Raw genomic sequence first — 16,988 nt, 5'->3', positions numbered from 1 at the left:
AGCGATCCTGCGTAGTTAGGATTATAGGCATGACCCACCAGCATCCAGGCTCTCTTCTCCTTTTTGTGTACCACAGGCACTTTGTTTTTACAAGTCACATGTGGCTAGGCTTTGCATTGACAGGGAAAGGCGTTTACTGGAGAGTTGAGTTTTTAATTACAAGAATCACTTCCTCCATTAGCAAACACTCCCGTGTTTGCTTGCTATGTCCCAGGCACAGTTCTGAGTGCTTTACACATGAATCACTAAGTCCTCATATGAATGCCTGGAGGTCAGGTAGTAGTATCATAACTCATTCCAGGTGAGGGCATTGAGGCACAGAGAGCTTGAGTAACCTGCCCACCATCACATAGCTAGTAATAGCAAAGCCTAAGTTTTAAGCCTGGCAGTCTGCCTTGCATTTAACCATTGCCTTTTGTTGACAGTGTGAAAAAAACAGGCTTATGCTGAAAGATAAATTGAAGTTAGGTTGCGACCCCGAAGTGCACACACATACACACGCACATGCACGCACGCACGCACGAGCCTGGGGCTTGAACTCAAGGTCTGGGTACTGTCCCTGAGCTTCTTGTGCTCAAGGCTAGCACTCTACTACTCAAGTCGTAGCTCCACTTTTGGCTCTTTTGGTAGTTTAGTGGAGATCAGAGTCTACCAGACTTTCCTGCCTGGTCTGGCTTCAAACCATGATCCTCAGATCTCAGCCTCTGAGTAGCTAGGATTACAGGTGGAAGCCACCAGTGCCCCAGTCAGAAGTGCCCACTCTTGATGGAAATTTCCTACTTACCAGCAGGGATAGACTTAGTCATAGTTGGTCCCCAGCCCGGTCCCTTGCTTTGGCTTCTAGGAGGGTGGCCTATGCAGAGGTCCTGACCAGTGTTCCCCAGCAATGGCTGTGAGGTTGCATTGATACCTGCCATGCATCAAGCTGCCACACTCTTGACCTACAAAGAGTTAACCTCCTCTTCCTCTCCCTGCTCCTGTGTGCCATCAGATCATGTCCCTGCCCGGGTGATGGAGTCCTTGACAAGTTTCTTGGTAGCACCAGGGAGAGGGGGAGGAGCCTGTTGTCCCTAGTCTCTGTCTTGCATTTGGGTCACAGAATTGCTGTTGGATACAGGGATGAGGGAAAGCAGAAACCCCTTTGTTCAGATCCCCTCATGCCTTTCACTCATGATGCTGCATGTAAATGAGTTTATTGGGTGGGATTTACATTACCTCTTGCCTGTGAGACTGGAAAACTGCCTTAGGACCTATCACTGTCACCATGGAAACTTCAGCTTTTCCTGTGGGGCCATGGGTGGTCAGTGGGCCAGGATTTAGATTCTGTTGTGCTTGGATTGCCAGACTTCCAAGACAGAGTTAGCACCAATGTCCTTTCCCTTGCGGTGCTCGGCTACCTGTTTCTCCTTCACTGATGAAATCATGGGTCTTTGGACAGGATTCAATTCGAGACGTTCACATCAAAGGGATCATGTACAGAGCGATCGAAGCTGACATCGGTATGTTCCCTATGGCATGCCATCCTTGAGCCATGGCGAGGGTGTATTCTGCATCCTGGGGCTGAGCGGGGTTGTGTGGGGGCTGAGGGGGGTTATACGGGGCTGTGTACATCTCTCCTGAGTGCTGTGCAAGGACCCAGATCATGGCGCCACACACGTCTCCTTGTTATCTCAGAATGCATTATCTTTAACCCAGGAGGAGGGGGGCCCTGTATCAGCTTTTCCCACCTCAACCGAGGGGCTGGGCTTTAGTTTCTGATGGCTGGCTCCCACATTCCACCCTGAACCAAGTTTACTTAAGACTTTCTTTTCCACTGGGCCCAGGTGCCTCATTTAATATGTATCGCCGAGTAGCAGACCTGCTGCTGAACCTGTGTGGGTTTTTCTTCTGCCCTTAGAAAAGTACATCTGCTATGCAGAGCAGACCCGTGCAGTGTTGGCCAAACTGGCTGACCATGGGAAGAAGATGTTCCTTATCACCAACAGCCCCAGCAGCTTTGTGTGAGTCCACCTGCGTTTCCTTGCCCAGTCCTACCTGCTTCCTGTCTGTCATATCTTGTAGCAGTTGAAAAAAAGTAGTTACAAAAGGCATTCAGTCCTTCCATGTTCAAACTAACCTGGTTGACTTCTTGTTGTAGGGACAAAGGGATGCGCTACATCGTTGGGAAAGACTGGAGGGACCTATTCGATGTGGTCATAGTTCAGGCAGAGAAGCCAAACTTCTTTAATGATAAGCGGAGGTGAGTGTCCGACCTGTTTGGGGCCTTGATTTCATTCTTTTGGTGTCCCAAATACTTGCAGCATGCCCTGGTGAAGTCCAATTGCAAAACTCTAAACCTCTGACATGGTCGTTTCTGACTTGTAACCTTTTCAGTCACTGATTGCAGAGTCTGGGACTGGCACAGAGCAGATAGCTTGCGTGGTTGAAGTGATTTTTCATTTCCACTCTGGTGACCTCTGATCTGTGAATCAGGCTTTAAGAAAATGATGGACAGTAGCAAAAATTGAATATTTAATATCACATAGCAAAATAGGTCTGTGTCTGTGGAGTATTGTAAAGCATGAGAAAATGATTCCAGTGCCAGTCATGGTTGTGCATGCCTATAATCTCAGAAGGCTGAGAAAGGAGGATTGCCAGTTTGAGGCCAGCCTAGGCTTCATGGTGTATTTCAAAAACAACAAAAGAAAGCAGTAATAACGGATTGTCTGGTGGGTATCTCTGTGCATTTGAAATTGCAGTTGGATTTTGTGAAACGTTTTTGAACAGGGCTTGCATCAGGTGGGATGAATCTCCACGAGTCTTATGCAATGTCTCTGGGCTGCGGTAGCTTTGGTACAGGGAAAGGTGAGTGTTGGGTTGCGACAGTGAGGGGCTGGGCTGTTAGTATTGAGTGGATAGAGGTGAGCACTAATGCTTCTTTTAGTCTGGGGTTGCACCAGCTGCTCCCACCCCTAAAGTTCCTCATGTGTTAGAGCCCTACACTGGCCTCTCAAAATAGCTCATGTTTATGTAGTGGCCTAGTTTTGAAACACTTTTTATCTAGTCTGTAGTTGGTGACTTTCGTGGGGGTTCAGAGCATCTCAAAGTAGTGACCTGTAGTTAGTGCTCAATGTCTAGTCTCTTGTGACTCTAAAATCCAGTCCTCTCCCTCTCCTCCTTCTTCCTCCTTCCTTCCCTCCCTCCCCCACTTCTTCCTTTCTTCCCTCCCTTTCTCCCTCTCTCCCTCCATTCCTTTCCCTCTCTCTGCGTTCCTTTTCAGGATTTGAACTTAGGGTCTCATTCCTTTTAGGCAGGCACTTTGTCCCTTAAGACAAACCCCTCCCCCCCCCCCGACCTCTTTGCTTCTTACATTTTTCAAATAGTGTCCTACATTTTTGTCCAGGGCAGTCTCAGATGGAAATCCTTATTTTTCAACCTCCAGTGTGGCTGGATTACAGGTGCACCACTGTCTCTGACTTGCTCATCTAGCAAGATGGGGGTCTCACTCACTTTTGTCTAGGCTGAACTTGAACTGCAATCCTCCTATTTCTATGTTCTGAGTAGCTTGTTACATTCTGTTTTTCTAATGGGAAAAACAGTCCCCCAAAACATTTTAGAAAAAGAAAGGCAAACAGTCTCTGAGCCCTGTGGTCCAGGGGATGAGGCTTTTGTCTGTTACATGTTACGTTTATGTCTTTCCTGTCATATCATAGCCTCCTTGTCCTCTGACTTGTTTCTTATCCAAAGTGGTTGAATTTCAGCCTGGTAAATGTACACAAGCTTTTGCAGTAAAGCAGACATACTGTGTGGTCAGATACCTTTGGGAAGTCTGTCCTAAAGAATGTTTAGAGTATCACATTTTAGAGCTCTCAAGAACTTTGCAATATGTAGTGTTTTCCCAAGTGTATTTGACCCTGGAAGTTTTGTGTGTGTGTGTGTGTGTGTGTGTGTGTGTGTGTGTGTGTGTGTGTGTGTGTGTGTGTGTGTGTGTGTGTGTGTGTGTGTGTGTGTGTGTGTGTGTACACTCCATAGACAGTGGGTCTTCTAGTGTGTGTGTGTGTGTGTGTGTGTGTGTGTGTGTGTGTGTGTGTGTGTGTGAACACTCCATAGACAGTGGGTCTTCTAGTCTGAGATGTGTAGCCCCAGGTCAGGCAATGAGATGGAATCTGAGCTCCAGAGTGTTTGAGGGAGTTTCTTCTGGATATCCATGAAGCTGGGTGGTGTTTCAGGGAGCCAGTGCCTGCACTGTTATCCTGTGTATAATGTTTCTCTTTCTCTTGTTAGACCTTTCCGAAAGGTGAATGAGAAAGGTGTCTTACTCTGGGATAAAATCCACAAGTTGCAGAAAGGCCAGATTTACAAGCAGGTATCTGTGTACAAACAAGTGTTTGTCCTTTGTGTGGCTTTGCTTTGTACCTGGTGCTCACCCAGGCTTCCTCCATTCTGATGCCTTGAGCATCAGAATGCTAAGACCTCTGATAATGTTATTATATTTTTAATATCCTAGTATCTAAATTCCAACTTGCCTGAGCAGTTTTTATTTTTATTTTTTAATTTTTTTATGCCAATCCTAGGGCTTGAAACTCAGGATCTAGGCACTTTTCCTTGAACTTTTATGCTAGCACTATACCACTTGAGCCACAGCTCCACTTCTGGCTTTTGTTGGTTAATTTGAGATAAGAATTTCACAGTTTCTGGGGCTGGGAAGGTGACTCAGTGGTAGAGCGCTTGCCTTGCATGCCTGAGACCCTGGGTTCGATTCCTCAGCACTACGTAAGCAAAAAGAAAAAAGCCGGAAATAGCGCTGTGGCTCAAGTGGTAGAGCGCTAGCCTTGAGCTGAAGAGCTGAGGGACAGCGCCCAGGCCCAGAATTCAGGCCCCACGTCCGGACCCCCCCCCAAAAAAAAAAAAAAAAAGAATTTCACAGTTTCTGCCTGGCTGGTTTAGAACTGCCATCCTCAGATCTCAGCCTCCTGAGTAGCTAGGATTATAGGCGTGAGCCACTTGTGCTTGGCAAGTTGAATAGGTTCCATCCTCTCTCCCTCCCCCCCCTCCCCCCTTCCCCCAGTGCTGAGGACTGAATTCAGGGCTTTGTACTTGCTAGGCAAGTGTGGTACCACTGAGCTAAATCCCTAAATCCAAGTTGAACAGTTTTTAGAAATAAATGCTTTAGAATTAAAGCATTCGTCTTTCATATATAATTGAAGATGTCAGCAATCTGCTTTGGGAATTTCAAGGAATATTAATCTTGGCATATTATCCATCCAAATTAACAATTATTTCCTAGAAAGCTATGCATTCTGTACCATTTTAACATACTGGCATTCTGTGTGACTATTTGCACAGTCAAAGCGCTATCTTTATTACCAAAGTTTGGCTTTTCTCTTACTGCTTCTTACATGTTCTTGGAGAGTGTACAGCATCCTGCCACATGTGACAGTCCCTAGATTTTCTAGGTCCCTCAGTTCAGCCGTTATGCTTCTACAAGTCAGCCTTCGGAGAATGAAGATGATTCTAATAAAACATCTCAGCACTAGTGTTTATTGTGAGGAAACTGACAAAATAGACACCAACATAAATGGCTGTCATTGGGCCTTGCTGAAAGGAACCATGCACTTTTCAGATGTGGTGATTAGAGTGAGATTGATACTGTTTAGCACTGAAGGTCACAGCATGTCAAGTATGACATAGTTACAAAGCAGCATGTGCAGTAGAAAACATTTCTGAAAAATGCATTTGACATGAAAGAAGGATGAGAGATTACTCTTGAAGGTGCTTCTATATACATACACAGACTTGAACTCAGGACATTGTGCTCTGCATTGCTCTTCCCCTCCCCCCGGCTCAAGACTAGTACTCTACCACTTGAGCCACAACTCCACTAACCAGCTTTTTGCTGGTTAATTGGATCCTGGCTTCAAACCAGGATCTTTGATAACTTGACTAGCAAGGATTATAAGTAAGAGCTACTAGTTAGTACCTGGTGTCTCTCTATATATGTATATATGTATATATATAATTTTTTTTTTGTCAGTCATTGGGCTTGAACTCTGGGCCTGGATGCTGTCCCTGAGCTCTTCAGCTCAAGGCTAGTGCTCTACCACTTGAGCCACAGCACCACTTCCAGTTTTCTGGTGGTTTATTGGTGATAAAGAGTCTCTCGGACTTTCCTGCCTAGGCTGGCTTTGAACTGCAATCCCCATATCTCTGCCTCCTGAGTAGCTAGGATTACAGGTGTGAGCCATTGGCGCCCAGCCTATCTTTATATTTTGATATTTAAAATAAATTATAAAAGCAAAACCTGTTTTTTAGAAGTTTTGAAAAAATGTTTTGGTCCATTTCAGTCACCTGATATAATATCTGTTTTTCTCTGATGACAGGGCAATTTATATGAATTTCTGAAGCTCACTGGATGGAGAGGATCGAAAGTGTTGTATTTTGGTGACCACATATACAGTGACCTGGCGGTGAGGAGCTGTTTTCTCTCTTCTTTGGGGGATAGAATTGTTAGTTCTACTTGTAAGGAATTTCTCTTCTTTTTAAGGTTGTTATTATGCTTTCTTAAAAATCAGGAGTAAGTCACATTTTTAAATGTCTTTTTTGTTGTTGGTTTTTTGTTTGATTTGTTTTGTTCTGCTGGTCCTAGGGCTTGAACCTAGGGTCTGGGTACTGTCTCTGAGCTTTCTTTGATCAAGGCTAACTCTTGAGCCACAGCTCCACTTCTGGATTTGTTTGTGCTTAGTTGGAGATAAGAGTCTCATGGACTTCCCCTCCTGGGCTGGCTTCAAACTGCAATCTTTAGATCTCAGTCTTCTAAGTAGCTAGGATTACAGGCATGCACTATCAGCACCCGGCATAAATGTCTTTTTTTTTTAAAGACCAGTATAGATTTCAAAAAAGATGAATATTTTGGAAATAATACAAATTAAAAATTTATTCAAAGTTTGTTTATAATACCTTTTCATGGACTGTAGTCATGGCTCAAGTGGTAGAGCGCCATCTATGAGCAAAAAAACTGAGCAAGGTGGGAGACACTGAGTTCAATCCCTGATATTAGCACACACATATCTGTGTGTGCACACATATCTGGGTATGCATACTCACACATGCACAACACCCCTTCTCATTTATTTATTTTCAATTGTCTTTATTTTATTGACAAGTAAAAAATGTATATATTTGCCATATGCAACATGATATAGCAAGTTAATATGTTATACACACAGAACTTTCTGGATTTACACACAATTCTTTGTGATTTTAAAGACAATAAGTACACTGTTATTAACTACAGATCATCATATAGTACAATAGTCTGAATCAGTTTCTAATTTTCTTATCCCTTCTCCCACACCTCTGCAACCCCTGCTAGCCAATATTCTATTTTCTCCTTTTTTTTCAAATTCTTTATATTGTTATTAAGTGGTAGCATAATTTCCCAAATTTCACAGTATTGTGGGATAGTGATGCTTAGTTAAAGTCACGAACACATTTTGACTTTCGTGGGGCAAATTGTCTATCATGGTCTATAACATGAGTTCTATGAGCTTTGCAATACAGTTATTTCTTCCACATTGGGTGATATGTACATTTCTTTTATTTTTCATAGCATCAGCTGTTCCCTCTTTCCCACTTGTTCCCTCCCTCCCATTGCTGCCATTGAGTTGCTTAGTTCATTTTGGTCAATGTCCTGTGCAGCTGATGGGTCCCACGGTTGTATGTTTTTTCCTGATTCCCTCTAGTTCTGTGTCGTCCTCCTGGTTTCCCTCCGGTGTGCACATATACACCATACATGTGATCAGCAGCATGGGGTTATTTAGTAGTGATTTGACCAAATGAGTGGAAGTCCTTTGTTTCTTAAGTCTTGTTAATTTTGTCGTATCACCTAACATTTTGGATTTAACATCCACTTATCAGGGAGACCATGTGCTGTTTGTCTCTTTGTACTTGGCTTACCTTGCTCAACATGACTTCTTCTAGCTCCATCCATTTCCCTGCAAATGCCATTATTTTGTTCTTTCTAATGGCTGCATAATACTCCATTGTGCATAGATACCACCATTTTTGAATCCATTCATCTGTGGTGGGACATCTGGGTTGTTTCCATATCCTGGCTATTGTGAACAGTGCTGCAATAAACATGGAGGTGCATGTGTCCTTGTATCCTGGTTCCTGTTGTTCAGTATAGATGCCTAGAAGTGGTATGACTGGGTCATATGGGAGGTCAATATTTAGCTTTCTGAGGACCCTCCAGACTGCTTTCCAAAGTAGTTGTTTAAGTGTACATTCCCACCAGCAGTGTAATAGGGTTCCTCTTTCTCCGCATCCCCTCCAGCATTTGTTGTTGGCTGACTTTAGGATGTGGGCCATTCTGACTGAGGTAAGGTGGTATCTCAGGGTTGTCTTTATTTGCCTTTCCTTCACAACCAGGGATGGTGAACATTTCCTCATGTGTTTCTTTGCCATTTTTATCTCTTCTTCTGAGAAGTCTCTCTTTAGTTCTCTTGCCCATTTAGTAATTGGTTTGTTAGGCTTGGGAGGGATTAGTTTCTTGAGTTCCCTGTATATACTGGATATTAACCCTTTGTCTGATATCCTGCTGGCAAATATTTTTCCCCAGTTAGTTGGTTGTCTTTCTAGCTTGGTTGCTATAGCTTTAGCTGTACAGAAACTTTTTATTTTAAGGTAGTCCCATTTGTCAAGTCTCTCTCCAATTTGTTGTGACCCTGGGATTCTGTTCAGGAAGTTCCTGCCTGTGCCTATAAGTTCAAGTGTCTCTCCTACTTTGTCCTGCAGTAGTTTCAGAGATTCAGGTTTGATGTTAAGGTCTTTAATCCATTTTGAGTTGATGTTGGTGCATGGTGATAGGCTGGGGTCCACTTTTAGTTTTCTGCATGTGGCCTCCCAGTTTTCCCAGCACCAGTAGTTGAAGAGGCTGTGTTTCTTCCACTGTATGTCTTTGGCTCCTTTGTCAAATATCAGCTGACTGTAGGCATGTGGTTTTATTTCTGGATCTTTTATTCCATTGGTCTTTGGGTCTGTTTTTGTGCCAGTACCATGCTGTCTTCCCCTTCCCATTTAAATAACGGTAATATACTGCTTGTGGGAATGTAAACTTGTTTAACTACTCTGGAAACCATTGTGGAGGTTCTTCAAAAGACTATGCATACAACTACCCTATGATTCAGTAATTCCACTCCTGAATATATATCCAAATGATCACAAACCAGGGTACAGTAAAGCCATCAGAACAACCAAGATCCTTGAAGCACTATTTACCATAGCTATGGTATGGAGTCCACCCAGATGATTCTCTGGAGTGGAGAAACAGATCAAGAAAATATACACAATGGAATTTTACTCATCCATTAGAAAGAATGATATACATCATTTGTGAAGAAATGAAAAGACCTGGAAGAAATTAGGTTAAGTGAAGCAAGTCAGGCCCAGAGAGAGACAGAGGTTGCATATTTTTACTTAGATTGGTTTATAAGTATATAAATAAATGCTGAGTGGTATGCAAGTATGCATAAATGTATTACTTGAAATAAGGTAGATTTAGAGGAGAACTCAGTTTAATTCCCTAGAAAGGCAAAATCTAGTTAAACAAAATAAACACCAGGAAATTGGGTACTTGAGAGGAGGGGTGGAGTTGAGGTCAAGGGAAGGGAGTTAGACAAATGAAGAGAAGAAGAGGGGGAGAATGTAGTGAAACTCAATATCCTACAAAATAAAGAAAAGTTAGGGATGGGTGAGAATGTTGAAAGGGGTTTCATTGATCAAGATGCATTATATTCATAACCTTCTTTGTTGAATGACAGTTCCTTATTACAACTACTTAAAGAGAATAAAAATATTTAAAAAAAAACACAAAAAATGGAATGTGTTGGGTGCCAGTGGCTCACACCTGTGATCCTAACTACTTAGGAGGCTGAAAGCTGAGGATTGCAGTTCAAAGCCAACTTGGGCAAGAAAGTATATAAGACTCAAAAGCTGGAAGTGGAGCTGTGACTCAAGTGATACAGTGCTAGCCTTGAGTGCAACAAAGCTCAGGAACAGCTTCCAGGGCCTGAGTTCAAGCCTCAGATTTGGCACAATAAATAAACAAATAGAAATATGCAAATAAATGCCAGTGTTCTTTCCCTTGCCTTTTATCAACGTATTGAAAAACATGAAAGTGCCACAGGAATGCTCATGGACCTCAGTCAGGGATGCGAGGGCAGCCAGGTTCTTATGGAGAATAAGCTGCCATTACTTGCACAGATGAGGCTTTCTTGCCCTTGGGATGATGAAGGAGGATTGGCATGAGGGTTTCAGCTCTACTTGGACAGGGCTGAGTTCGTATCCACTACCAGGCTTGAGTTTGCATCTGTTACAGGATCCCAGGTTGCACTGTGCAAACCCTGCAGAGCCCGAAGCTCAGAGTCAGGGAGCTAATGAGACAGGGTCATGGCCACCTATCAATTCCCCTGTTGCCATTTGGGCAACAGCCTACCCTGGGCTGGCCTTCTGTGTGTGAGTCCCTCTGTGTCTGCTACCATGGATGCTATCAGTTCTAACTGGAAGCATTTTCAGAGGGCACGTGTCTGAGCTCCACCCAGGTCTTCCTGGTGACAGTAAAGATAGAGGGTGGGTTCCAGCACCTGTGTGCAGGAATCATCTTCCCAACTTACTCCAGCGCACAGTGTGACCACACCTACCCATCCAGAGACTTAAGGTCTGTGGTAAGGAGTCAGGTTCCATGTGTCTCAACTTGTGTTGACTTTGGGCACGTCTCTCCAGCTCTGATGTTGACATTTGTGAGAAGAGTAAATAAAGTCACATGTATCTCAAAGTGTTTTCATTAAGATACATGCATTTGCAAATGCAGACCCTTCTTCCCTTCAGATCTTGGTTCAGATGTTCCTTTATTAGTCTGGTCTTCCTGTGTGAAACGATGGCCTTCTTATTCTGTTTGTTCTTTGTACTTTGTATTTTTCACCATGTGGTTTATTTATTTTCTGAGGTTGTCAGCTCTTGTGCATTGCTTTATCCTCAGTATCTATGTCAGAACCTGGCAAATACTGCTTGGTAAATATTTGCCATAAGAAAAAGTGAATAAACATTTAGTGCCGTGACTGCCTGTTTTAGATTTTCCAGGACAAAACTGATTGTATTCTGACCTATGATAGGTCATGTGGTTATAATAGGTGCCACGAAGAACGTGATTATGTATGCTTAGGTTGTGTGATCATTCCAAGAAGCAGGGTCTCTATTTCTTCATAACACAGAGGGCCTGGCACACTCTAAGTCCTCCCCTGAGGTCTGAGGATTGCTGGTGGTCACGAGTGTAGGTCTTGAACTTATTGTTGTGCTTGGCATCAGGCACATGCTGGGCGAGCTCGTTACTCCCGAGTTGCATGCCAGCCCTTGGTTTTCTAAGACAAGGTCTTTCTTGTATCCCAGGCTGCCCTGAAAGTCATTACCTGTAGTGTGGGCTGCTTTAAACTCCTGATCCTCCTGTAGTGGTACAATTACAGGCATGTGCCCCCACACTCACTCAGAGGGTCTTTGCTGGCGTTTGGATTTAGCTCTGTGGGTTCCACCTCAATGTCTTATCTTCATTGACCATGGTTAATGATTCCAAACCCCTTGCTTTTTCAGAAGCTGTGTTATTCATGGTGATTATTTCCAGAACAGAAACTTCCTTGGGGTGAAAGTGGTCAACGCCTGGGGTCAATTTAGTTTTAATTAATTGTAATTCTTTGAATTTGGCTTGGTTAATAACTAACCATTACAACTAAAAAGTAATTAAACAAGTATCTCCCCCGTCTGGGGTAGGTAATAAAATGGTTTGATTTCTGGAGAGACTGATGTTGACCTACATTTGTGATCAGGATTTGACCCTGAAGCATGGCTGGCGGACTGGTGCCATCATCCCTGAGTTACGGTCAGAGCTGAAGATCATGAACACCGAGCAGTACGTTCAAACCATGACTTGGCTGCAGACCTTGACTGGGCTGCTGGAGCAGATGCAGGTTTGGGAGTTTCTTTCTCACTTTTTTCCTAAGCTTAAAATTAGGCATTGGTCAAACTTATTCCATCCATTTTCTGTTTAATTATAGCTATAAAGTATAAGGTTTAAGATGTCCCCAGTAGATTGTAGAATAACTGTGGGAGAGATTTTATCCCTAGAGCTACTTTAACATTTCCCCTAAGGGGATATTTAAAAATGCCCCACAAGGCCACTGAGAGAGAGTTTGCAGGGCTCAATAACTTTACATTCCTCCATTGGTATAAATGGGGTCAGCTGGGAGCCGTCCTGAAGAGTGCCCTTATTAGGTGTATTCCTGAAGCTTCCTTGACTTTGCTTGTGGAACTTCTCTGTCCTGACCCTTGGTTTCCTCATCTATAAAATAAAGGGTCCTGTGAGCATTTCAGTCTAGGCAAGAGCCAAGATCCCGGGCCCAGCCTCCACTGTATTCTGAAAAACCAGCTGGTTTCTGGAGCTCAGAGCTAGCCATTTCTTTCTGTGGTTGTGCAGCTGGTCTCAGACAGTAAGTCATGTTCTTCTCCTGGGGCATTTCCTGGCCCATGAAGCTGCCCCTTTGTGACAACTGTGACCCTTGCGGGTCCCCTACCCCCACCCCATCTCACAAGGCACCTGCTTTCTCTGTGGTCCAGCTTGCTTGGCTCCCATCATGCAGCTTGAGGGCTGAGCCTGTAGATTAAAGGACACAGCTGTCGACTCTTGGCAGATATACCTGCAGCTGTTGCCCACCGCCTGCTGCCCATGGCCAGCTACCCATAGTCCACTGTCCACAGCCTGCTATCCACAGCTGCTCCTAGGGAGCGTGGAGGAGAGCCAGCCAGGGCCTCTCCCAGGGCACACAGTCATGAGTGTGGAGTCCTGCACGTCCTCCAAGCCTGGCTTCCAGAATGCTCTGGTGATACTGGTTCTTGGCTCCTCTCTAAGAAGGACTTGTTTTGTTTCTTGTACTATGCATGCCTGTGAGGTGATTTTCTAAAAATACCAGGCATCAATTCTGAGTCAATGGAATGAGCGTCTGTGCCCAGGCCCCTCAGCATTAATATTCCTCTTTGAGTATCACTGTGCTGAGTGAGTGCACTTGCATGCTCTTCACTGCACAGTCCCAGCTGTCCTGGGTAACATCGCACAGTTTTCCCATGTTAGAATAAGGAAACGGGTAGAAGATGTTAGTAACATGTCTGAGGTCATAAAATAAGAGAGTGTGACTTGAATCTAGGTGTTATGATGCCCAGGTCCAGGCTTGTGATTACTTGTTTAGAGATCTCAAGTAGAGCCACATCACTTTTAAAGTATTTTACTGCAGTCGTTCTATTTTGTTATTAGTGGTTGTTAATCTTTGATTGGGCCTACTTTACAAATTAAACTTTATCATAAGCATGGATTCATAGGTAAAACATGGTTTAATGGGGCACGGGTATTCACTGGGGTCCTGGATTGTACCTCACAAATTGTGTTCCATCTGATAGCGACAGCTGACCAGGAAAATGTAAACATGCATAGATGATGTCACCACTTTGAGAACAGGCTTTGCCATGTTTTGTTTTCCTCTCTGATGTGTAGAGAAATGAGTTGGTTAGAGGGTCTCTTAGTGTGTCAAGTGTTGAGAATATTTTTGTGACTCACAGAATTAATTTCAGAAAGCTTAGGGTTGAGAAACAAGAGAAGCAGGATACAGAGCCGAAGCTGCGTCCTCCCCCTCAGGTTAGGACCCAGGAGCCTGGTCAAGAAGGGGATGTGGGTTGAGGCTGTGGATGAGATTTTCTCCCCCAGACTGGTTCTCTGTATCCCTCATATTATTTTGTCATGGCTTCCCCTTCCCCCGCCCTCCCTTCCACAAAGGATCTCCAACTTTTCCTTGTATTATCTTCAACATCTAGAGCAGCGATGCTCAACACACAGTAGGCATTGAATGACTGACCACATGTCCGTGCACCTGAAACCCACATGTAGTTGTACAGAGATCCCTTGTAGTACCTTAAAGATTTTACCACTTGTGAGTTAGCCTAAATTTTATAGAGATTAACTTGTTGATTTATAATGTAAAAGGTAATTGAACATGTTTTCAGAGATCCCACATCAAAACTTGCATGCCTTGCTGGTCCGGTGGATTGTGTCTCACTAGTGCACAGCCAGCATTTTTCAGTGCTAGCTGCTTCTGGTGGAGTACCAGTGGTGATAGGCTAGAAATCCAAAGGTCAAGTTCAGTTGAGATGGCATTTGTATGACTGGCAGAGACCCTCAGCCAGGGGACCCGTAGTCCCAGGGTTGGGTTGGCAGATGTGGTAACAGAAGGGCTCAGACTCCGCGCACAGAACAGGTGGTTTGCCTGTTTGGTCTTTTGCTTCATGGTCTAAGGTTAGCCTGGTGCTTTGGGTTTCAGGAAGCCCCACCTGTCTCCTGCAGGCTCATGTGCCTCTGACTCTGCTTCCACCCTTTCTATTTAGCCACCAGAAATTGAGAGAGAGCCTGGTGAGGGCCACTCTCCTGTTTTTGTTTTTGTTTTTGTTTTTGTTTGTCAGTCATGGGGCTTGAACTCTGAGCTTGTACACTGACCCTGTGCTCTTCAGCTCAAGGCTAGTGCTCTACCACTTGAGCCACAGCACCACTTCTAGCTTTTTGGTGGTTAATTGGAGATAAGAGTCTCACGGACTTTCCTGCCTGGGCTGGCTTTGAACCACAATCCTCAGATCTCAGCCTCCTGAGTAGCTAGGATTACAGGCGTGAGCCACTGGCGCCCAGCTCCTGCTGTCCATTTTCATGTGCCACCTTCTTTCTTGCCTTTTGCAAAGAAAATAAATAAAAATTTATATATCTAGAAATATATTTTTATAGATATACATATTCCTATATATATGTCATTAAACATTTAAAAAGATAATGTAACATTAAGGTAAAACCATTTATAGCCCTATTATCCTTGCACTAATTAACACAAATTCCCATGTGTAGCACATACTTCGTCATGCTTGTGATTAGTGGCTGTTCTGTGCCCACTTGCCTGTCATGGTGTTGACACAGGATATGTGTAACTGGTAGTGTGCAGTGACTATCAGCAAATGTTCAATACATATATGCTAACCCATTATACACTTACTTTACGTAGATAATACATGCCTTTTGTTACATAGCATTGAATAACAGTTTAATGTCTTCAGTGTATTCCATCTTAATTTGTCACACTATATTTCTAATTTAGAGAGAGAGAGAGAGAGAGAGAGAGAGAGAGCGAGAGTGTGTGTGTGTGTGTGTGTGTGTGTGTGTGTGTGTGTAGAAGGCAGAATTTCAATAGGAAAGTGTGAAAATGTATTATTCCATATGAGTGTCTGCCCCTTAACTTAAAGTAATATCATTCCTGAAGCAAAGCAGTCCATTAAGGAATTGTGGTTTCCGGTGAAATCAAGGCTGTCACTAATGGGCTTGTGCCCCACAGGTTCACAGAGACGCCGAGTCACAGCTGGTTTTGCAGGAGTGGAAGAAGGAGAGAAGGGAGGTGAGGTAAGAGCGGCCTGCTTGGACGCCACTGTCCCATCTGACTGTGCTCAGCCACACATCTTCTCCCAGGGCGAGGCCTGGACGTCATTGGGAGATATCCTGTCTTAGCTCTCAGGTGTGATGTGACTGGTTTATCCTAGGATCTGCTGTCTGCTATCGGTGATGTAGGATTTCCTCCCATGGCTGTGTTCTTCTGTTCTTGGACTCTTTCCCACCTTCTTCTCTGGCCTTTTTGGGCTGCTGTGGCCATTGTTGGGATGGCTGGCAGCACTTTTAGCTGTGGGCCTGGTTCTGACCCCATGGTGAATTCCTAGGGCTCCTACACCTATATTTGTAACCATGGCTGCTTTAGGAACTCACAGAGTCACTCATCAGGATGTGTCTCAGTAAAGAAAGCTGCTTGGCCGGGTGCCGGTGGCTCACACCTATAATCCTATCTACTCAGGAGGCTGAGATCTGAGGATCACAGTTCAATAAACTGCTAGAAAACTGAAGTGCTACTGTGGCTCAAGTGGTAGTGTGCTTGCCTTGAGCTGAAGAGCTAAAGGACAGCACCCAGGCCCAGAGTTCAAGCCCCACCACCAACCAAAAAAAAAAAAAGAAAAGAAAGCTGCTTGTAGTCAGAGAAGTTTCAGAGCTGCCCTCAAGGAACAGTTGTCCACAGGGGACCTTGTTGACAATCATACTTTTCTAGGAAAGATGCTTGAAATGTGACACTCTACATGGATGATTTCTCTGTCTGTGACCCTCTTCTTACCCTGAGCACAGATCTCTAAGGCCTGGAAACAGCAGTTGCTCTTGATCTGGCCTCCGAGCTGTGGGCAGCCTGACCTCAGGAGTGTAATGTGGGGGAAACCGGACAAAGAGTCCACTCCTGTGATCTGCACAAGACAGGGAGTGTTGAATCTTGTCCTTCTCCCTCCTCTCAGGCTGTTGGCCATTGGCTTCTTCAGAAGTGAGTTCATCAGTATAAAAATGTAGGGTAAGAGGAAGGATTGGGGAAATCAGGCCATTATGTATTTGATTTCAGATACTTGGTTTCCAGAGTCCAGACCTGGGGCCTACATTCCTCCTATTTCTGGAAGCCTGATTATTAGTAAAGGAAACAGCTTCACTGCCAGAGATTGTGTGTTGACTTATAGTGTGACATTATCATAGATATTTTAGTAACACGGTAAAAGCTATTCCTGTGGTTTGCCTAGAGACCTGACTGAATTTAATTTTCTATCATTTGGCCATGATGGTGACACAAGACGTCTGCTAACAACTCATGGCATTTACCACAGTTGTATGAATGAATGATTATACTTTTTGCTGTGTTTCTAAGTGGTTTATCAACAGTGAAGAGGTATTTTTCCATTTTTCTGGAGTATTCTGTGTGTGGATGGCGTGCATGGTACAGGTGGGGATGTTGACTTAGGCATGAACGCATTGAGGCTGCATTACAGATCCTAGCGCGGTGGGTGGGTGAGTGAGCCATAGGCGG

At 44.1% G+C, this 16,988-nt stretch overlaps 1 protein-coding gene across 2 annotated transcripts in view; it reads left to right on the top strand.

Moving 5' to 3' along the window:
* Window positions 1–16,988, top strand: part of Nt5dc3 (5'-nucleotidase domain containing 3) — a 56,508-nt gene that overhangs the window by 34,660 nt on the left and 4,860 nt on the right. For both annotated transcript variants that reach the window (XM_069991543.1, XM_069991552.1), the window contains 7 exons: window positions 1,439–1,499; window positions 1,898–2,000; window positions 2,138–2,239; window positions 4,264–4,345; window positions 6,360–6,446; window positions 11,856–11,996; window positions 15,441–15,505. In XM_069991543.1, coding sequence (XP_069847644.1) covers window positions 1,439–1,499; window positions 1,898–2,000; window positions 2,138–2,239; window positions 4,264–4,345; window positions 6,360–6,446; window positions 11,856–11,996; window positions 15,441–15,505 — 641 coding nt within the window. The remainder of the gene's footprint in view (window positions 1–1,438; window positions 1,500–1,897; window positions 2,001–2,137; window positions 2,240–4,263; window positions 4,346–6,359; window positions 6,447–11,855; window positions 11,997–15,440; window positions 15,506–16,988) is intronic.

This window comes from Dipodomys merriami, unplaced genomic scaffold (assembly GCF_024711535.1).
Source record: "Dipodomys merriami isolate MVZ:Mamm:240054 unplaced genomic scaffold, mDipMer1.0.p SCAF_10, whole genome shotgun sequence".
Classification (NCBI taxonomy): domain Eukaryota; kingdom Metazoa; phylum Chordata; class Mammalia; order Rodentia; family Heteromyidae; genus Dipodomys; species Dipodomys merriami.
This window is presented reverse-complemented; position numbering and strand designations above follow the sequence as displayed.